Source organism: Barbatula barbatula, assembly GCF_947034865.1.
Source record: "Barbatula barbatula genome assembly, chromosome: 7".
Lineage (NCBI taxonomy): Eukaryota > Metazoa > Chordata > Actinopteri > Cypriniformes > Nemacheilidae > Barbatula > Barbatula barbatula.
In genome coordinates this window covers 12,150,268-12,174,256 of record NC_136770.1, presented here as the reverse complement: position 1 = coordinate 12,174,256, position 23,989 = coordinate 12,150,268, and the positions used below count along the sequence as shown (strand labels likewise).

Genomic DNA, 23,989 nt, shown 5'->3' with positions numbered 1-23,989 from the left:
CATGCTGAATAATGCGCCAACACTGCATATTTTCACTTGGAGAACAAAATGATGTTCACAGCAGGGATATAAAGTCTCTAAGATCAAGACCGTAAGTTAACCGCACATTTTTAACAAATTATGAGCAATGAAACATAGTCATATTTGTATTGATGATACAATTGCAGAATCCATAGTTCATGCTGTACTAAAATGCTAAAAATATTTTTTGATCAAAGATTGTCAAAATGCTCCCAGTCCACCTGTCTGATAACTGAATGCGGATTATTGCCAGGCATTCTGGGCATGCAAATCAGACCCTCTTCATACCCATTAAGTCGAGCAACAGCTTCAAACGCCGATTTGTTCTGCAAATAGCCTATTCAGCTTGTGCCTAAAAAGCTGCAACACCTTTCTCTCCCCCTGTGGTAATTGAATCTTCAAAGGGGCATGTTCACCCTCCCCATCCTCGCGACAAGAACCGCAGGATGAATAGCATGTTCATATGAAAGAAAAGAAAGTATACATGTTTATCCATGTTCAATTAGCCACCCCATCATCTGCATTCATAATTACTGCAGAAGAACATGGATAGACACAATTAGGAGATGGATAGATGGTCCACGACAGCACTTCATTCAGGGAGGTTAATAAAAAAAACATAGTTTTGCTAATGAGCCCCATCCTCAAGAGAAACTCAGGCAAGATGAATTACTGCGAGAACACAAATCCTTTGGTCCCCTGATGGAAAATTGGATGCAGAGAGTGTTCTTTCAGACACTGTACATAATTCACGATGAGTGATTTCAGATGCAAATGAGCATACAGGTTTAGGACTGAACGAGGGTAAATATATGGTGCATGAAACACAGTCCACATACTTATTACCCATACAAAAAATATGTGATTCTCCTCATCGAAAGTCATACACAAAAGACAGTGTTAAAAATAGGATTACAAAAAGAGACTTTTTTTAAATCTCATTTTTTATTAATTAAATACACCATATTGGAGCAAATGTCTCTGAAAATATCACAAATAAAATTCTCTCTCATTCTGCATGTACTGTTGAAAGGTATGAGCTTCATTTTTTGTTGGTTGGTTGCACGGTTTCAGGTTCAAGGGATCAGGTTTAGCTGTGTAGTATGTACTGTAGCCACAATGGGACAAAAACATTTACATGCATACATACATACTGTACTGTACATGGTAGTTTCACAAATACACCAAGAGTGTTCATGATTTGATTTTTACAAAAAAGCCACGGATACTTCTCTGAACCCAGTCTTTAGGATTTTTATATTATCCAAAATGAAACACATTCCCTTTACAACATCTAAAATATAGAAAGAGAAGATACCATGATGAGGAGTAAAGGAGAATAGACAAAGTATGACAAAAATATAAAAGAAAACAAAAGTCAGTATTCCCCACTAATGTTGAAACGAGTGTTATGTACGCAGATGAATGCAAAAATGCCGCAGTTCATTAGTGTCATTTTCTTCACCCTTTCTACCCCAAACATCCCTTGCCTGGTGTCTTTCTCTGTACTCGCTGTGTCAGACAGTTCATAGAGTCCTCAGTGTTCCCCCCTACAGGGCCTCATGGGTATTTTCCATCCATGATTCAGGAGTTTGGAGTAAAGGGCTGTTAAAAGGGGTCTCTGGCTATTGCAGGTCAAGGTGGAGCTCAAGCCTGAGATTGGCGCTCTGGTTTGAATATCGGCGCTTTGAGGAAAGAAATGGGACGGGGTCAAATCTGAAAGGTCTTCAGCGACAATGAGCAAGGGACTGAAATGAAGGCACACATCCTGCTTTGAGCAACACCACCGTCCTAACACACCTAGAACACAAGAGAACAAGAGATTTGTTAGATACATTCGAGGTAAACATTATATTGAAAAAAATTAAAGTATTTTTGGATACGAAACCAGAGGACGGTGAGTTACTGACTCAAACAAAGGAAAGTTTGTTGTTTTAAAACACACCCACCTAAATTTAAGAAAATGTATAACAATTTGAAAAAAGGACCAGTCGAAAAACTTTAATAAACCATAGTTTTGGACAACTATAAACAAAAGGATCATACATAATACCAACATTTTCATAAAAATTAAATATCAAATGAAGACTGTCAGGTCCACGGAAAAGGCCCCTGCTTAAATTACTGATCAATAAGGCTTTTCAACCCCTATTTCCTCTGCATTTTAAGTACATTGTATGAGGTTGTTCTCATTTTTTAAATGATATGGCACAGTCCCCGGGGTTGCAAAGTTCTTACACACTTGAGCAATGCTGGCGAACAGAGACAATTATACCAATACCCAAGTACCTACATTCCGCTTTCATAGACAATCGCACATAGACAGCAAACTTTTTTCTTTCTAACATTCTCTCTCCTTTTGTTTTTCTAGGGGGCAATCTGCTTTTCCCGTCTTACCTCAAGTAACTAAGGGGTTTCAGTCTACTGTAATAGTAATTGCAACCCCCCCCACCACATTGGAGAGCTAATTAAAGAGACGGAGGCTGTGAAGGTTTGGATCCCCTGGGTTCAGGCGCAGCATGAGAAAGGTAATTTGTCTGTCCTGAACAAAGAGATTAGGGAGAAGCCAGGGAGCTACTTAATAAATGAGCATCAAATGTCCTCAGCCGTGGATATGGACAGCGCCAATTATGTCACCATGAAATTGCACATAATAAAAACAAAGGGCTACAGGACGTGGCCTTGGGTCTGTCTAGGGAAGTGCTCACTCTCCCTCCCTCTCTCTCTTTCTAGTCTGCCCTTGACTGTTTTGGTTCACAGCTATAGGTCTGGAGAGCTGGAGAATAGGAATAGTTAGTTGGCCAGTGATTTTAAGCACTGGTGGAGAAAGAGTGTCTCATAAATGATCTGAATAGCCGTGGTGAGTTTCCTAATAACGATTATAATCCTCTCTCAACACTGCGCAAAAACATGCCTGTTTAAGTATCTCCTGAGGACGCATGCATGGGCCTTTTCTTTTTCTTGCTGGTGGAGAATGGCATCCGGGTGTATTTAAGAACTCTCTCTCCGCTATAATTAAAGCAGCGAGGCCAATATTCAGATTGCATTTTAGCATTAATAATTCAGCTGTTTTCACTACAATTGATGTCGGCACATAAATAAACAATGAGGCCTCATATTTACACAGTGGCAGCCGCAGAGCGAGAGCGGCAAATGGGGAGGAGGAATGGAAGGAAGAGGGCTTAAACAGACATTTAAAATAAAGCTTGATAATGCAAAGGCTTTCAATTTGAACCGCAACACGCTCTTGGAGATAATTTGTAAAAGTGACGATCCCTTAAAAGGCCTCTAACTGAGCCCTGAGCTAATGGAGCTCTTTCCCTGTCTTCTCGTTGACTACATCTTTCCACTCACAATTTTTTTTCTGCTGAAGCTGAAATAAATGTTCACTATGAGACTCAGTAACTGTCCGATCTCTCGCAAAAGCTCACACATACCCGTTGTCTCCATATCAGTAACTGATTATGTGTCACTGAACCGTTATATTCAGAGTCGCCGAGTACAATCGGCTGGTGGCCGACTACACAATGAAGTCTTATTGCAGACGGTCTCAAAGGCGAGGAGGGGAATTAGGTAAATAACTTGCCTGCTTGGCGTCTGGTTTTGTTTATTTAAAGCTTGCTGTGCAGCGTCGGAGGAGCGACTAGCCAGATAGAATTGTGACTGTGAAAAAGGGGGCAGAATGCTGTATGCTAGTGTGAAACCTAAGGAATGATTTGCAGAAGTGAGCGTTTCCCCTTATTTTAAAAGTCTATAAGTCTCTTATAATGTCTCTTACAAGTCTTCTTTTTGATAAAAAGATGTCACGTCTTTCACGAGTAGTGAGATACAGTACAAGCATCTTTGTGGTATTATAATGAATATAAATGTGGCACAGTTAGGTGGGGGGAATCATTTCTTGCCTGTCCCTTAACTACCACGGAGCTTGTGTTAGCCACGTTCTCATTTCAGTGAGTTAACATTAATTGTGATAAATTAGCTTTCAGCCAGGCTGAATTGTTTTTGTCCTCCAGATGTGACTGTGTGTTAAGGACTTAACAGCATATGTAAAACTGCTTCGTCCTGCTTAGTTATTTCAGAACCTTAAAGCTGTTGCCAGGGATTTTATGTGATTGTATAGCAGCTACTATAAAAAAAATAATTAAACATTAAAATGAATAAAATGAGTAAAGGTGATCAGTAAATGAACTGAAAAAAAGTACAGCCGCCAAATACGGACAGCAGTCCTCAGCCTAAGCTGTATAATAGGAATCTAAGGCCTGTCGCATAAACTGCTGAGACGAGTCTTACAAGTTGGTCATGCATTTTTTTCTTCAAGACTGGTCATAATGTCTTCAAGTCATAAAACATGAAAAGGTAGACTGGTTAGACTGGTAATTGGAATATGAAAAGAAAAACTGATTAGTCCCAACTGATTGGTAGTCTGTGAGAATAGTTCTTAAGACACAGTCTTAACTTAGCGGCTATGTTTATGCAACTGGCCCCAGGACTCTAAATGGGACTAAGTGGAAAAAAACACAGAAACATTTATAATAGACAAGGACTGTCTCTCACTTTCTGGTCAGGCAGTAGAGGATTAGTCTGCAGTGAACTCAAATGGCCGTTGATGAGTGCTGTGGGTCTGTCGTGTTCGCAGAACAAGCTGCCGTTGATGTAGTGAAACCTGTCTCCAGGGACCAGCCGGTTCCGACAGGTAGAACATGTGAAACACTGAGGGTGAAAATGAAAACAAATACATTACCCACAATGCTCGCCACATTACAACATCAAATGTCTGGAAAGCACACTAGTGTGCATGTTATATAAATTTGTATGGATTGCACATGGTTGCAGAATATATGTGGCCCAGCCTGTGAAAACCCAACTAAAGTCATTTTATGGTGATTTCTACACAAACTCATCCTACAAAGACCAAAGAACATTCAGTGTACAAATTTGATCTTGATATCTTTATTATTGACTGAGTAAGGCCATGTCAATGATTTGTTACATTTTGTCTCAGAAAATCATGTTTTTGAGAAAATCCTACAAGCTAATATATAAAGCTAAAACACACTTGAACTATAATTTTTCCTGTCTATATACCATATATCACATTAAAGCTGATATTCTCTTGTTTTCAGCGATATTTGACATATTTATGGGAAAATATCCACATCAAATAATGATGGGAAAATTATTAAATTTTAAAATATGTATATGTATAAGTCATAATTTTTGCTCTTGCGATTTAATATTGGTCTGTTGTAACTTTACAATGGTAAAAAAGAAGTTTCCTAAAACGAATGATACAAGAATCTTAAGGTGCTTCTGTGCATAAAGTAAACAAAGAGACAAACAAAATCAATGTTTACGAAGCCTGGTTCCGGAATTTTTTTGGTCTAAAAAATAAAATGTAGTGTTTCAGCATTTATCATGTGTCGAATACAATTTTGAGTACTATATCAATAAACACAAATTTAATTTTTTGTGTGTCATTTATATAAATATAAAAACTAATTTCATAATTATATTCAGCGACTTTAGCCGGGAAATCACAGGTGGTCACATATGTGCTATATATTTTTTTTTTATTAAAGTATTTTATTTTATTATAAATGATGACCAGTATAACATGAGTTATAAGGAATATATATAGAAAAGGTAGAAAAGTTGGTAATATTTAAGACATAAAGAATAGTGTAAAAACATCTAGCTTTTTTATAGAACATGTATAGCCATTAATCCTTTTTAAATACACTGTATGATACACATGTGAAATGATCTGTTGAGAGCAATATACTGCATGGCCGTGTTAAACGTTACCTTGAGATGGTACACGTTTCCCTGTGCTCTCATAACCAGTTCACTGGCTGGGATAGACTGACCACATGCGCTGCATGCCCCACTGTTCCCAAATAACCTAGACGAAAAAGAAAAAAATATGTTAATATTAAAAATAAAGAGACAAATCATTTACATTCATGTCAAAGAGCAAGCAGAAAATCACTTGACCCATTGAAACCCAAAGCAAAATAAGTGAATGTTATGAACTTTGAAAACAAATTCTGTTTCATGAAGAAAAAACACAAATTGCAGAAAACATTTTCAAACAGCAAGAAACATGAATAATAAGCAAACATATCATAATTAAGAAATAAAGAAAACTGTGTCAAACAGTGAAAATGCGGTGCTATACGAATTACAGTTTAAGTTAGACTCAGTTTGGCAGCGCAGTTTCAATATTGCACACAGAGTCAGTGCTAGCTGTATGTATGTTACAATACATGACAGAATGGTGTTTAACACTAAGATATTGATTTTGCAGAACAACAGTAAAGACAGTTAAGTGTGAATAGGATTTTAAACAAACTGTTGTATTCATTGCAATATTTACAAGGTATATGCGTCTTGATAAATCTGTAGTCTCCCAGAAAGCTGTAGTAGACGACAGAATAATCAGAAAATTTGTTTGTGTGAATTATAGCTTTCCTATGCAGAGACAACGAGTAAACATTATTGCTCGGGGATGCTGTTAAGTGACGTGAGTTTTGCAAGAGGTTATATGCAAGAGGCTTGTTAACCTGTTTGGCTTGGTGTTTATACTGTAAAAAGGTCCTTCCAAGGCCAGGTATTGCTTGAATCATTTCAGTTATGTGCCGCACACACACAAAACAAATGACATCTTCAATATTCTGATGTAGAAAGATACAATCGTGGTAATATCAGCAAACCAATGAAAAAATCCTGCATTCTATCCTCCAGAAGCGTCTGCCACTGGGACTTAGTATTACCTTTGGTGTTCATTTTTTGCAACCTAATAATAACCAAGAACATAAGCAATCAGAGCCCAAGAATATTTGATTGTACATCTAGGCGGAGACACAGCGCTTTTGCCATTAGGACTCAAGCGAGCGCTCAGTCACTGCCGCCTTTCCATTAGAAACCCTCGGCTACCCGGGTTGATATATAATGTGCATGGGTTAACCTTTTCAATCATGATGTCAACACTTTAGATTTGCTTCTGCTCATCTCTTTCGTCTCTAACCTTCTCTCTCTCTCTCTCTCTCAGTCTCTTGATAATGAAATGCTTGCTCCTGCTTCCTTTCTATCTGCCTTCTGAGTCCACAATTTAGATTACTTCATCTTGCCGAGCAACAAACTGAATGAAATTTCGATTTGAGCAGAAAGTAATTTACTGGGATCTGGACCCATTTGTCATCATATCTCACTGGCTGTTTGCTCTATCACTGCACTTTTCCTATGCAATCAAATAAGACCACAGCATCTGACAAGCTCCAGAGAGAGAGAAAAAGAAAGAGGGAGAGGGTTAGAAGGATAGGAGGGGAGAAACAGGGAAATTGAGAGAGGGAGAGAGAAAAGGGATAAGGAAAAGGTTGTTGTCACAGTGCTCATGTTCCACGTGTACATGGTTACAGATTAACCTCAGTTTAGGAATGATTTTGTCCCTGTTTCTATGAAAACAAACAACATCTTAAATCATGTTTAACCAGTAATCGTGTCACATTTATACTATTGAGAAAATGTCACCAAAAAAATAAAGTAAAATGCAGATTAAGCAAAAGCCTGCAATTTAATAGTATACTTTTGAAAAACAATACACTCAGCATAAAGAATCGCCATCTGTTCGCATTGTGACCCAGACAGACATCAATACTATTGCATTGCCAAGTTTGCCCGGCTCAAACCGGGAAATTACATTCAACCGCATTTGAGCATTTTAATTTACCAACATTGCTGTCGTCAACACCATTTTGCAGGCATTGCGTAGTTTAATGTGAGCACTACAAGATGAACGAGCGAAGCTTTAAGAGTTTCTGTTCAGCAGTGGCGTGTGTCAATGGAGGGGAGGGGGAGGAGAAAACAAATTTGGCTGCGGCATCGATTGGAGCAGCTCAATCAAAACTCAATTTCAAACGTAATTAGCTGTAGGCTTGTGACAACAGCGCTTTCAATGGCGTCGATGGGCCAGTCATGCTAGGCAAATGTCATGGGGGAAGGTCTTTAAATGCAGCGCTTTGATTCACCTGTAAAATGACATCCTCCCTTGGCCTCAAGAAAGTAATCTGACACGCAGTGAAAAATCTGCTTGATTCAACAAACCCTGAGCGCTGACATCCAAATTGAAGACGGAGTACTTTAGGGGTGACCCGAATAGTCAAAGATACAATGCTTCGAAAAGAGGAGCCTGATTCGACTACAAATCTCACAGTGTTATGCAATGGAAATCATGTCATTTTGGTTATGTGTGCAGTGGCGTAGCAAACAGGCATGCACTACGCCGCTAAATATATTATTTATTATGTAAAGAAATGGGACCTTATTAGGGTTGGGTACCGAAACCCCCGGGTCTGGCTATGACCCAGCGCAGGATCGCGTCTCTCCGCGTTTTCTGTGATGTGAAATCGGTAAAGAAAAGCAGCAGGTTCCGCACGCACCCGCAGATGACTCGCAAATAAATGTGTACACCGTTTACAAACATTTGTCATTTACTGAATGTTTGGGCATGTAAATATGAATTAACTACGTCTGTAAATGGCCGTAGTTCGTTACTTAGACTGAACTTTCACTGCATGATACAAAAATAGTAATAAAGCAATATAACCAAAATCATCCCATATAGCAAGCACGGCGCAGACTTTCGGAGCTTGTCATCCTCTGCACTGAAAGCAAGCGTGCGCGTCAGGAGCACGGAGAGAGCATAAGGTGAAAGGGACTTTTTGACTGGTTTAAATGGTAAGCTGCTTTATCGCATTCCTCCTTTACATTCGGTAACTTTATTGGTAGTTCCTTGGTATTCCAGTTTGTAAAAAATAATTAATTATTATCAAGTTATTATCATCATTTTACTATTTTCTTGTTTATTTAATATATGTTCTCCTGATTTACCTTAACACATTTATTTTGCACATTGCGACTTGAATCTGGCATATAACGTTTTCATTTTTATTTATTATAAAGGTTATATTATGTTCTAAACAAATTCTGTAAATTAATGTATGATTGTTTTTTGGTCCATCAATGTTGCGCTGTAGCATTATTTACCACATGGCGTCGCCCCCCACATGCACACGCGCGCATGCTTTTCGACTATCAGTCGACTATAGGCAAGACGTGACAATTCTGATTTGACTATGTAAATCCTTAGTCGAGAACAGCCCTAGATTACTTACGCGCACACATTACTCAGGATGTGGGCTCAGAGTTCGCCCTTTTAACTGTCCTGGCATCTTTGGGAAAAACTACAAAGACGAGGGAATCTCGAGGCAACCTTTTTATTTTCTCAGCACGCTATACGTAGCAAAGCAGGTTAATTATTTGAGCAGGGGATGGGTGCTGATAACATTTGATTTAAAGGCCTGAAGGCTTTAGGTGCTCAATTAAGTTGCTATCAGTCTGCACCTCACCTCTAATGGTCTCTCTTGCCATTGAACTTCTGTGCCGGCGAGAGGAGAAGAGAGGAGCGATATCATGGGTCACCATAATTAAGGCCCAGGGACTCTTTAATTGCAATGACACCACCAGTTTTCGCTTCCTTCTGCTCAAATCAGCCTCTTGTTTGTTGTTTTCTCATTCCTTCTGGCTATTCAGACCCCCGATCAATCAGAGGAGGAGGATTTTGTCAACGAAACATCATGGAATGCTGATTTATTGACTCGGTCCATCTCGGAACGGGTGGAATAAAAACAGACCACAATCTACGTCTGTATTTCATTACGGAACCAGGGGTAAAAAATCTGTCTGCACTCCATAGGCAAATGTCTAGAGGATTTAATTTGGATACTGACTGCGAGGTAAAATACAACCTAGCAGGGCTGTTTTGGGCCATCTGGCAGAGCTCTGCCTCTTAAGCGGAACCTTTTTGAGCAGAGCGATGCAAGTTGGTACAACAATGCTTTCTGCAACACAGTCCATTATAAAAATGCCTCACGACATTAGCAGCCAAAGCACCTTAAAAGCACTGGGCCATACTGATACTTAAGCAAAGCTTTGCATAATGGCGATGTTGCATTTGAGCAGGGGTGGTCAATTAATTTTCCCAAAGGGCCACATGAGAAACTGGCATGGTTGTAGAGGGCCGGACCAATACACTTAACTTAGTTCTTGCAATTTCGTTGTTCTGCAAAACACAAAGAACCAAACAGTTCTGGGGCACTATTGACTTTAACAGTAGCAAAACACCCACTATGGTAGTCAACGGTGACTAAGAACTGTTCAGTTTTCCACATTCTTCTAATATCATTCATTGTGTTCAACAGAGCGAAGAATTTTACAGTTTTATAGCAACTTGAGTGCAAGTAAATGATGACACTTTTTTTTAAACTATCCCTTTAAGGCGGTCGTTTTTCCATGGCGACACATCATGTTGCACACACCGCAACAACAGCTCTGTACAGTGAGTGATGTGATGCTTTTTCTTTTCATAATATTGACTTGTATACTGTATGATGATATGCATGATATTCCAATTCTCAATTATATATATATATATATAATATATAGAGTGAACTTTATAGTTACCAATAATGTTAAAATGTGTATCTGAAATGAATAAAACACGTTGTCAAATCATTAAGTGATTATCGCCGCTTCCATAAACATCATGAGCATTTCATGTTAATGTCTGAAAGCTAAAATAAACAATATATGTGCTTCGAAACCGTGTGATCCGTGGAAAGTGCGGAGCTCCTCCGTCTCTGCGCCAGATAAAGCGCGAAAGCAGATTTGAATTTAGCAGTTGATCAAGTGACGTGCTAAGCCTCATTGTGATCATACGCTCCAGGGATCAGCCCTAGACTGGTAAAAGCAGTGTGATTGTACGCATTAAATGGTTTAAAAAAGCAGTTGCCTTTAAAATAAAACCAGAGCAGTTGAATTGCGTGCAATTGCACCTATTTACCAACAACCTCATGCGGATCGGTCAGGGAGAGCCAGCGGCCGGATGTGGCCCGTGGGCTGTACAATGCCCAGGTCTGCATTAGAGCGAGAGAAACGGTGGGTGGGGGGTTTCTCTGGTGGGGTGAAAGAAGCCAAATGACACTTGGTTAATTCAGAGTAACAGATCTAGTCCCAAGTGTATTGAAGGCCTTGAATTAATTCTGTTATGACAAATCAAGATAAACGTTTCCCCTAAATTGCATGCAATTTAATTAATTTCAGAGATCCAAGTATTTCCTGGCTTAATAGTTCACATGCTCCCGTGCTGTCATAGTGCTTGAGTGAGCAGACTTCAAAGTGATATTAAATAACCACCTATTAGATTTACCTAGCACGTTCTATTGGAAAAGTGCCATTTAATTACCTGGCTCTATTCAATTAAAAGGACAGTGTTTTTTCCCCAACCTAACGGACGCATGATTGTTCACTCCCCAAATTAATTCTCTCTCGCCATAGCCTGTACAATTAATATCAGCGCTGGCTTAGGGACAGCGTGATTTCAAATACGCTCTAGTCGCTCCTGCTTCTCTGAGGCTAAATCTAGTCAAATCTCCAATGCGAGTGGCAGCACAACTTGCCCTTGTGCCTCCAGTCGACAGGGCAAGAGCCTCATGTCATTTCCCCCATCTGCCATTAGGGAAAATGGGATGCACTTTAACGTATGCATTCCAATCAATCGCTAAGCCTTTTTGCAGAATTGGTATTAATATAATTCTGGATATGTAACTTCATTATTTACACAGCAAGGGCAATTTAATAATCCATTACAAAAATAAGGGAGGCCCCTTTAAAATCCCCTAAGGGGAATGGCCTTCACAATAATCCCCTCTTCTTTCTCTCTTCTCTCTCCCGCTCTCTCAAAAGCCAATTTGGTTAATTAAATGTTTTGTTTGCAATGTGGCTCTCATTCATTTCGGACACGTCATTGGAAGCGGATAGGAGCCAGGCACTAGATCTCATTAGATAAAACCCATCAGGACTAAAGGAAAATGGAGGGGGACTCTAATTAAAGCTTTTAATTGTGTGGACTCACTGTCAGATGTTATTTCTCCTCTCTCTCTCTCTCTTATCTCCCCTCAGATCACATGCTTGTGTGAGCCGTGTTTCAGCTCCATTCTCCGGCCTGATGCACTCTCATTACAAGGAGAAAGGTGTAGCTACGTTTCCCTCCCCGCTCATTTTAATTAGGCTTGTAGGCCCGTTTCTAGCGGCGGGTCTGGTGGACTTGATCGCCTTAGATCAGGTGGAGTGGAAAGAGTGAAGGCACTCTTCACATTTGGACCGGTCGTCTCAGGTTTGCTCTGGTTGACACCTGTTGTTCCCCGCTGCCGGCTGCAGTGTCAGCGCGAGGCTTCGCTGAATTATCCAGAGTAGCAGCGCATGCCAAGGTAAATACTCACTAATGACCGCTCTTCTGCCAAAAACGCTTTTCCAATGGGAAGAGTGGAATTTATCATGGGCGATATGTTTTCAAGACGCATATGCTGCCTTTATGAATGAACTTTTGAATTGGTCCGTCTGTTTTAATATGAAAAATATTGCACTGGGTTGTGCATTTGAACAACAAAAACAATCCTTCATATGAAACACGTCGCTCTACTTAACACCCTGAGAGAAGTTGGAATGTGTGTATGATAGAGCTAGAAATGCCAAGGCTGTAGGTTTCAATCCTGCATACTGATGTATACTTTCCACTTGCCAGATATATAAACATCTGGCAAATGCATAAATGTAAGCTTGTGCTGTAGCGTTCTTAAGAATCACTGTTTGTCCTTGCAGAGGTCAAAGTGTGAATGATCAGTCTGTCCAATCAGGTCATGCATATCAGCTGAGCGAGACTGCGTCACCCAGCCGCCGCTTTGGGTGTCAGACGTACTCGCATAAATATTTAAAAAGGGTATTTTTGCTAATTAAATGGTCTCTTTGAGATAAACACACATGCAGGACAGGATGAGATAACTCTTTTAAATTCCTGCACAGTCGAATGTCAGCTCAGCTTTATCAATAGAGTTGTATAGCAAAGCAAACACACCCACTTCCAGCACGGCGGCTCTTTTTGCTTAACCATGATGAAATATAGCGTGGCCCACAGACTTGCAGATGTTCTGGAGAAAGAATCTCCTTCGTCTTCTGCTCTGTCAACATGTCAGTGGCTTGACCTCTTTTTTAAGAGCGTCCCGTTGAGGGGTTTAACCAGCGTGCTTTAACAAGGGCTGCTGACGGATCAATCCAAGACACATGTTCTCAATGGAAAATACACTCCACTCCGTGAGAAGCCTGAGGGCTTGTAACTTTTTCCTAAATATCTTTTTTTCTTCACATCCATCACTTCAACTCATCATTACATGCCTAATGTCATTTCATGTGGTCCTTTGATTGTCACAATGTCCAGATGTACGAAGAGCTATCTTAAGTTTTCATCAAAGGTTTTGAAAAAGCAGCTGTGGCAGGAATCCTTACTATACTGTCCAAAAAAGATCTAAGCACTATTTTTGAAGATCTCACTTAAAATGACTTTCGTGAGAATTCAGAATAAAAAAAGCTGACATTCACCACTGCTAAAACACCTCGGCACTGATACCTTATTCACGTGACGTACAGATTAAAACAAATATATAAAAAACACACAGCGACTAACCTGATGTAGTCGTTTCTGCAAAGAATCATGCCACTCTTGGTGTAGCAGGATGTGCCGATCTCTCCGAGCTGGGCCTGGCAGCAAGAACATTTCAGACAGCGACTGTGCCAATAGCTGTCCATGGCATACAGGAGAAACCGATCTGCAATCTTTCCCCCACAGCCTGCACAACGCTTCCACGACAGAGATCCTGCTCCGACAGGTGGTGGCTGGGCACTTCCTCCAGGGTTCACCATTATGTCTGCAAAATATATCAAAAACAGAAGGAAATGTTGGTTATATTATCGTATTATATTTAACTGCTTAAAAAAAACCTTAAACACACACTATTTAAATAACCGACAAGACTAAATTAATATCCATATCTTTGAAAGTCAGTTTCTTGAGCTTACACTCTGGCTTTGAAGTTTTAAAAACACCAGCACCTGAAAACACTTTTAAATGTGTGCTTTCTAAAAGCTTTTTTGTAACCCTCGGATATAATGTTAATGCCTGCAAGGAAGTTTGAGAATTGTTTTAAGTGGCAAATTGTCCTTGATCTTTATCTTAATGCTGAGGTCAGCTCATTGGTGGTAAACGTCTGTTCACAGATAACATTAGAGGCGCTGGAACAATTAAGTAGGCACAGGCTTTTGTTGGGTTGTCTACATTGCTTTTAAACTGCACATTTACCTGAATCTTCTTACTGTTCACGCTGTTTAACATTGGACAGAGAGTAAAACCAGAGTTGATTGGCAAACTCTTCAATTGTGTGACCCATTCAGAGGTCGACATATTCCAGTTGCTTTCACTTAGGTTATCAGATGACGATTTCCCGGGCAACATCGTGAAGAACATTCAGCTGTGCTCACTTTGGGGACTGGTCACTGCCCCGTGAAATTACCCTGCTATGTCAGATCATTCAGCATATGCAAGAATCTGTTCATGTCGCCCTACAGAAATATCTTTTAAGACCTCTGTGTGCTTCTGACAGAAATCATTACAGTAACCACGAACCCTCATTTATGATTGCAGTTCTTACGATGCTCTGTTGATCCATCAATACTTCACGCATGCACTATCCTTTCCCAAATATATTTGAAATGTTAATCTTTCCCAGGTTTCATAAGGATGGCTCCTGGACCAAACCGGGGAAGATTAAAATTGAAGATACATTCGTGGAAGGCTGAAAGCCAAATCTTCGTTGAAAGGTAATTAGAGGAGAGGCGGAGGGTAGAAAACATTGCAATGAGAGAGAGAGGCATTCAGTAACCCCATTAGTGGAGGCTCTTAGGGACAAGCAATACCTTAGTGCTGATTAAATCTAAAGGGAGATGAATCAGAGACCGAAAGTGACTCCCCCAGATAAATAAGATCGGACCATCGTCAAGTTTCATTCCCAGTAAGAGGGATCTAAGGGGAGGGGTGGCTTTTAAGTGAAATGGGCAAACTCAAGTAATTACACGGACTGGCAATTTAAGAGACGGGATGTGCAGAAATATCACAAAGATCAGCCGCCTGTGGGATGTTTGTTCATTTAAGTTATACCCCACACATTAACTTCTTTTCCATAACTGAGATATTATAAAATTTAAATAAGCTGTCGGCCTGTCCGCTTCGTTGATGTTACACTAACTGTGAGCAAACACATGTTCACAATCCAAGAACAATAAAATCTCCAGTTACATTATAAGATAAGCATGTGACGTGTATGAGAACAGACACTTTTTTTGAAAAACAAAAAAACAGACACATGTTTAGATATTGTACAAACGTGCAAAATCACTTTCCAACGAGTTTGACAAATCAACTGTTTTATGTGGCACTTTGTTTAACGCGTGTCCACTTTTCGTGACATCGCGGATTGATTATTGTTAACAATAACATAAATGTATAAAGTGCACCCACCTCTTTTGTCTCTTTGAAATGTAATGGCTGAATGGTTGATGAGAAATAAGCAGTCGGTTTTCTCGATAGTCAATAAAAATACGGCGCACAGTCCAACAAACTCACTGGCGGAGCGCGTGCATGAATACTTCTGACTGCTCTATGTAACGCAACTGCTGTGTTCGAGTCAAGCAAATGGAGTTTGCAGATTGTATTTCCACTCTTGCCGTCCCCCTTTTTCAGTAAATCGGGTTATCGGGCCGGAACGATCGCCTGTAGCCTCGTAGAAATAGCGTTTCGGTAAAGTCTTTGGTAATTTCCATAGATCGCGTCTGTGTTGTTGCGAGCGTCTCTGTTTGTAACCCTTCTGAAATGATGTCTCGGCGATGCTTGTCGCTTATGCTCTACATGTGTCAGTGACAGAAAAAAGCCAGAGTACCTCCTCTCTGAGGATGACGTCAATCAGGCTTCAGCCAATCACAACGCACTCCATTCAAGCGGAATAACAAATCGAGCCAATCAGATGAGCGTTAGATTGACATAGACACACGCTGGTAAGATGAGACATTGCTGTTGAGCGGGGCTTTGCTTTTGAGGTTTATTGACATCATGCAGGGCAATTTCTAATTTGTTTTAAACACTATAACTTAGCAGTAGCCTATGTACATCTTAAGAAAAGACGTATACATCAATGGCAGGTTCCTGTATTATAGTGAGTGGTTTTATTGTCAAGTCTTCCAGTAAAAAGTTGGCCATCTAAAGCAGTCATCTGTATTCAAATGTTCAGCCTTATGTTGACCAGCCTATGTAGGCATGGGCACAATATCAAAAAGTTCACGTGGCTCCATGGACGAGTAGAAACATTCGGCGTAGAGAAATACAAGAGAAAAGCATGGTCCTTATTGCAGTGGCGCCCTCGACTGGAACAAACCAGAACTACAATAAGTCGGAAAAAACAATCAGTCGAATGCAAGTATTGGTGCAAGTATTGACAGTGCACCTCACTAATATGTAACACAATTGTCAATTATATAGTACCTTGAATTGTATTCAGGAAAGCCTAAAAAACATATTTAAGACATTTTCCTTTTAACCTGGCACATGGCAGAAATGTGTTTTTGTATAGTTCTGATACAGTAACCATATAGATAATTGTTTAGAAAGGTAATTGTTGCTGTACATGTGTTTATTTATTATGTTTGCTTTTATTGTTGCTTTTTCTACCAACATATCCATTCATCTCTGTGAGATTTATTTCCTTACACAGAGAGTGGTGCACTATAGCATTCACTGTGAAGGGAATGTTGTCTTATTGTATGTCATGAAGTCAATTAATTAAAGCAAAACGATTACTCTACAAGTGTCCCTTCTTCAAATTATATCATCATGATTGACTTTAATTTGTCACTTGCAGAACCGTCTTAATTTCACGTCCCAACTCGACGGGCCAGAGAGCAGAACTATTCTACTGTGAGTTTAAGTGGGCAGCTAAACTTTACAAGACAAAACTGTGTAATTATGAGATGCCTCTGGATTCATTAGTAGATGTACATTGTGTAAAAAAGACTCCTATACCAGATACTAATGGTTTAATTGTTGTTGGTCCAGGCTGATTGCAGTGAGCAGTTTGATTTCCCTGCAGGAAAGGCAACTCTATTTCTCACAGGATTGGGCTCAATTCTCTCCAACAAGAACAATGAGCCAAAGATGGCAAAGAATGTATTTTCCACGAAGGAATAATTAATTTATCTCAACTATTAAAACTAGTGGGAAATTATGGGATGACTCTGAATGGGAGCCTCAGAGGAAAAGCTTTGTTTGTTCTTAGGCTTTTTTAATGAGCTTTTCACAAATAGGCATGAAAAAAAACTTTTTCCTTTTCTCCTTCTGCAATATGATCACGTACAATAACTGGGAAGAGGTGCTCAGGGAATCATATGGAAAAGAGCAACACCCAACCACTGTCTCTGATCTTCTGATGTCCCGTGTGGCCCCATTGCCTACCATAGTAGGAAAAATTACAATGGTAGTCAAAAGTGTCCCAGAACTGTTTGCTGTCCTACATTCTTCAAAATATCTTCTTTTGCGTAAAACTGAACACACGAAGGTGAGTAAATAATGAGTTTTTATATTTGGGTGAACTATGCCTTGAAACAGCGCGGAGTAAGAGTTAAAAGTATTGATACCCCCACAGAGTAAACGAAATATACCTCATAATGAAGTTTGTGTCCTCTGGGGGAAACCAATAGAAAAGCTGGTTGGGATATACAGCACAGTGTTTACTGTGATGGTTCACTTAAAATATAAAAGAATATTCCATTATTGTGCTGCAAAACTGGAAAGCCTCTCCATCACACAACAATAGAAAAAACTAAAAGGCCTTTCAGACATGTTAGAACCATAAAAAACCTAAGTGAGACAATTCAGCAACAGATTTACTCTTGCAAACATGAACAAAACAGAAAGAAAGCATTGTGTTGTCTACCCTGTGTGCAACGTTCAACACACACACCAGTTAAAGTGTAACTCTATGTAAAGGCCTTAAAGAGATATTGATTTGGATATACAAAATTTGATAGGGGAGGGGTAGTGAGTGACAACTGCACTCTAAAAGAGAAAACAACACAGAAGTGTGTTCTGTTCAATATTTACCTAGCATGGGTCAAAAACAACCCAGCACTTTTTAGAGTGTAGTACATTTTAGTAAGTGTATGTTACGTAAAGATTATCTAAAGCCAAATAAAAGTGAAAAAAAGGGGCTCTAAAAAATGTTTTTATTGTAAATTCACAGACACATATTTCATGGGTCTTACCCTTTATGTGCAATTATGTGGTTAACCCTTCTTACTGCGTTTTCCAATGCAGGCTTTGAGGGTGTATTTCACCCAGGTGACTGTAACATGCCTGCAGCAGCTAGATGGGTGGTGTTGAGAAATATTGACTTGCATATTTCAAGACAGATTGTTTGTTTTAAACACCCATAAAGATGGAGAAAAAAATCCAAAGTCGTTTCTTTAATATGCTGTTATTGACTGCTTTGATCAATCTTGTGTCAGCAGCGAGCAAGTGAGCTTAATTAAATACAAATCGATAATTCTCTAACAAATGGCACATGGACTTGAGAAACAGACACAACAGAATTAATTGAGGAGCATTTGTAAAGCTAAACGTTTGGGAAACTTCATCAAGAATTCAGCTCTCAGTCTTTGGCGAACATTTATACATTATGCATGTCATTTAAATGTAATTAGAGGTCCTAATATGTTAATCTCTTTAATTTATTTGGCAAAGCTTTTTGTAATCACATTGTTGTAAACAATGATAAAACTGCGTCCTCATGCATGCAATTGGATAATTGGCTACTCACAACACACTTAGTAGATTACTCTAAAACTATTACACAATCATATCTGGGAAACAGAAAGAAAGATGCCCAATAGTTTCCAGTCATATGTAGCTGATGTCATAGAGACGCACGCGCATTACTTCTCCAAATGAATTACCCAGATTTTTCATTTTTCTTTATTTGCACAAGTGTACACTAAATTAAACAGCATGGTTGAATAAATTAACATAGGCTCAAACTTTTTTTACACACGATCATCAACTGCTAAACTCTGTCAGGTTCATTAGAAGTTAGTATGTGACAAGTTAGCAAGAAGCACTTGGGGTGAGGTAATATCTATAACACACAGATTACATTAAATAATCTAATCCAAAAAATGATCAAAAGCAAGCCTATCCAAAGAGATCAGAGTTAATGAAATGATCATTTTGGTGAGATATAGCAGAAGCGTTCTTAATATTAACCGTACATTATTATATGTGCATCTTTTTCATGTCCTCTTGACCACACACACAAAGACACATTGCTTGGCCCTCCCTCTGTAGGGTCCATAATTATGCTGATCAGCAGCCGCGGCCCTCCAACAACATCACTCTAATGAAAGCTCGCTAATCCTTAATGAGTCGCTATGTCTTGTGATAAATTTCATAATTATTCAACCCAGCGCGACGGGAGACAAAAATTCATCAGTCAAAGCAAATTAGCCTGGCTCCATTATAGTGCCGCGTCTTGTAGAGGCGTTCGCTTTATTAGGCCTCTACAGCCATCGCAGTAATTGGGAGCATATTTCACTTGGCCGTAGCCCCACTTCATTCGAGGACTGCTTTTATCCTTTTATTTACACGCCGTCCTTTTCTTAAGTGTTTTTAGTTCATACCTGCACAGTATTTTACAGCTTTTGAGAATAACAAATTTTTTTAGATATCAGATATCACATTTCAGCTTTGTTCCCTTCATATTTATTTCAAGCGTGTGTTGTTTTAAGACCACAAATGACCCAAAATGTTGATTTGTTTTCACTTTTTTAATGTGCTTCAAATTATGTTTCTTCTTATTGTTTCAAATATATGTATATTTTTAAAGCAACCCTGCTGGGTCAAATTCAATTATATCCTGTAGCAAAGTAACACAAACGCAAATTACCCTTGAAAAGAGACAGAAGGTGTTAAAGTGCAATAAATTAGGTTTAAAATCACAGATATAAAACATAGCATGATTGATGATAATCAAAAACAATCTCAAAACAAGCTTTACACATAGCTTTTCTCTTGCTTTTCATGTAAGACATCTTCAACAGGCCTCGCCTCTCATCCACTATAGCATTCTTTCTGTCGTGAGGAGCTCCTACCTCAGGAAAATAGGAGAAAATTTGATTTTAGGAATTTCCCTAGTTCTCTAATGCTGATTAAAATGAGGACAGTATGAAGGAGCATATTGTCTCATTGTGCGTGCGTGTGGGGTGGTTCGCTGCAAGCGTATATGTGTCTGTAGATCAGGGGCGGCAACAGGAGGGATTATTTCACAAGGATGACGGACATTAGGTGTGTGTTCCTTGACTGCCTTAGGGGCGCACGGCAGGACTCTGCCTCTCATGTATAGCAGGGTTGGGCAAAAATACACCAAAATGTATTTTTATATAAAATACCAAATACCTTAATGTTATGTGTATCAAAATACACTACATAGTACAGAAGCTTAAACTTTAACTACAGTATTTTTGTATTGTAAAAAAAACAAAAAATATATACTTTTACACTACAGTGACTCAGTTGATTAAGTAAAAAATGTGCAACCAGTTAACGGATCAAATATTCGCATATCCCTGTGATCTCCCAGATAAAGCTTACACTGTGTCTACCCCAGACGTGACACGGCATGATAAAATACAATAGAATTCATTTGATTTTATATTTTGTCCACACTGGATACGGTGTAGACACGGTAACCAACACGTTAATGTTTAACAGTTTGCGAGTTACTCGTTGTATCTTCATTAAGTTATTTGGGGTTTGGTAACGAAATGCCTACTTTGCATCAGCAACACTGACAAACAAGTCATTCATAAGAAAACATCTGATGGCGCCTGTATTCATAGCAACTAGTTTCTAACTAATTAATCATCTGATTTTTAATCATAAATATAATAATATATTAAGTGTCAGGTAGTCGTTCTTGCAATGGTATGAAAAATCATGATCCTACTATACAGCTACTTCACAATATTACAATATTCAGCAATCAAATATTTATTTATGATTGGACCCCTATTTGGAAGTTAAAAAAACATATAACATTGATAATTAAATGATCAATATGTTTTGTAGCCATATGTAATCGAAAGAAGCAACAAAACTTCTAACAAAAACAGTCAAGCTGAGACCACATGTCTCATTAGCTACTGATGCCTTTCAACAGAACACATTAGGTACATTTGCAAACTATTTAGCATAGACTACTAAACTACTAGACTACGAATCAGCCAGGAACCTCAGAGTCATATTTGATGAACAGCTGTCCTTCAATGATCACATTGCAAAGACAACGTGGTCATGCTGATATGCCTTATTTAACATTCGCAAGGTTAGACCCTATCTCACTGTGCATGTGGCACAACTCCTTATCCAGGCCCTGGTAAGCTCAAACTTGGACTACTGCAATGCTCTCCTTGCTGGTCTTCCTGCAAAGGCTATTAAACCACTTCAGCTGGTTCAAAACGCAGCAGCACACCTCGTCTTCCAACAGCACGAAAGGGCTCATGTGACACCCCTTTTCATCTCTCTCCACTGGCTACCGGTTGAAGCCTGGATCAGATTCAAGTCACTGATGTTTGCATACAGGACTATCACTGGATCTGCGCCGGCATAGTTTCACACCCTAGTACCACACCCCATCAAGAACCCTGCGTTCAGCAAACGAGCGGCGCCTTGTAATGCCTTCTCATAAGGGCAGAAAATCCCTTTCCAGCTCATTCTGCCTTCACAACTCCTTCCTGGTGGAACATTCTTCCCAATGCGGTCCGGTCAACCCCAGCCTTCACAAAACTACTTAAAAGACACCTCTTATGTGAATATTTGACAAACAAATGATAAAAAAACACGTACACTAACCCTCTTCTCTCAACAGGTAGTGGTCTAGCGTTTGTTGAAACTAGTAACTATTGTACTGTTGCTCTTTGTATGACATATCACGTTTTGCTGCCCGAACTCTTTGTAAGTCGCTTTGGATAAAAGCGTCTGCTAAATGACTAAATATAAAAGTAAATGTAAACAGACACCAAAACTTAACATGAACTGTTAAAAATTATAGCAATTTATCCAAATTACGAAGGAAATATGGCAGCCAGCACGTTTCTTGCCGTGACCACCTTTCTTCCATATGGATCTGTTTTCTGTTTTCAAGTCTGGGCAAACGACTGAGGAGGCATTAATCAGAGGTCACATTTTTATACCATCATCAAGACTTCTTACAAAATATTTTTTGACAAAAAGCAATCACTAAAATATTATGACACAAAATCTGAAGCTGTTCATCAACCCTATCAAATACAAATTACAAAATACTATTTTGTTTTTAAAATAAATGTACTGTATCCAGTGCCGCTGCTAGCCATTTTGGTGCCCTAAGCATAATTCCATTATGCACGGGCATCATCTCGCAGTTTCTTCTTCTTTCTTTTCTCTGATCTTGACTCCTGCTGTCTTTTCAGGGCCATTTCCAAATAAGTTGCCTAGGCCACCGTCTGTCAAACTGCGTCAGGCGCACACACGATCAACCGGCACTGGCGCGGACGGTACATGGGCGGGTGGTGGTGTGGGGTGTTTTATGGGATTGTTCGGCCGTTTTTTTTTTACATATACATGGGTAAAATGTGCCTGCCTAATATTTTTATATAGCCTAATGAAATAATATTAGATTTCAAATATTTTTTTTTTCATTAGGCTAATTTTGGTGCCCCTCAGCACTTGGTGCCCTACGCACAGCGCGTGATGCGCCTGGTGGGCGCGGCGGCACTGACTGTATCATAAATACTCCCCACAATGCACACAACCTGCAGACATGTCAACCAAACTGAACTGGGCTCGCTGAGTCACACACTAGTCAGTAATTCACCAGAGTATAGCTTGTATTTACAAAAATACACCAAACATCATCTTGCTCATATAAATGTTTTTTTGAAGGCATGGAGGCATTCAGAGGTGAAGGCCTACTTTTCCATGCTCTGCTGAGAACGTTTTGGAATAAATTTCCCCAATGATGCACTGCAGAGAAAGAGAAGAGACAAGACAGAGCTGAAGAGATGAACGGTTTGGACAAGTGAATTCATGAGAAACAATGCAGTCAGAGCACAAAGGACTCCGGTTACAAGGTAGCTCAGTCAAGGCCGGGCTAGGGATAAAACCATGAAACTGATACTGCTGTCTGCCTACAGTGAAGGTAAATGACTAGCAACTACAGAATGATAAACAACTCCACTCACTTTTTCAAGTCAAAATGTATCCTTTTTATTTTGTTTCCTACAAAAAAAACATTTGCGTTTGTCTACAATATGGGATAATATTAATATTTTGCTAATGCATGTAAAGCCCACTTTTCAATTATTGAATAACTTTAATATTTCCTCGATATCCTCAATTTCACATCAGGAAAGTAAAGTACAAGCTACAGTGGGGACTTTATCGATTTAAATTAATCTACCATAGTTTACTTTGTGTCCTAAGAAAGGCCAAAATTCCTCAGTCACAAAACATCAACCCTCTCATTACTCTTTTACTTTTCCCGAGAACGCGGTTCAAAGAAACAAGCTGGTTTAAAGGTTATGGTCTCACAAATTAAACCGCTTTACCTGTGCCGATATGCGGTTAACATGAAGTGCTCTATGGTTGACGCTGATGTGTGTTTGTGTATGAAATCCTTTCCGTCAGACCGTATCATTTGACCAGGCTTATCTCCTCTTCTTACAGCTCATTACAACTATGTTTGTCCAAAACAATGGCCCAAAGTAATGAAAAAAGACCACTGTGAGGCTGAGCTGATTAGAAGATAATAAAAAGTGAAAAAGGCAACGCACACAATAGCACACACTCCCTCCCTCTCACAAACACAGACTGAAAATAGCATCCTTATCATCCCTGTTTCATTTAGATTTGATTACTGTCGGATTATAATGCAATCACAACACT

General features: G+C 39.3%; 1 protein-coding gene across 1 annotated transcript; it reads right to left on the bottom strand.

Annotated features, from left to right (window-relative positions):
- Positions 1–825: 825 nt before the first annotated feature.
- On the bottom strand, positions 826–15,917 carry lmo4b (LIM domain only 4b). The gene is made up of 5 exons (XM_079459816.1): positions 15,485–15,917; positions 13,598–13,838; positions 5,827–5,923; positions 4,576–4,731; positions 826–1,821 (listed from the first exon to the last, which is right to left on the bottom strand). The coding sequence occupies exons 2-5, from the start codon at positions 13,831–13,833 to the stop codon at positions 1,813–1,815; spliced, it is 498 nt and encodes a 165-aa protein (XP_079315942.1). The 5' UTR covers positions 13,834–13,838; positions 15,485–15,917; the 3' UTR covers positions 826–1,812.
- Positions 15,918–23,989: the final 8,072 nt, after the last annotated feature.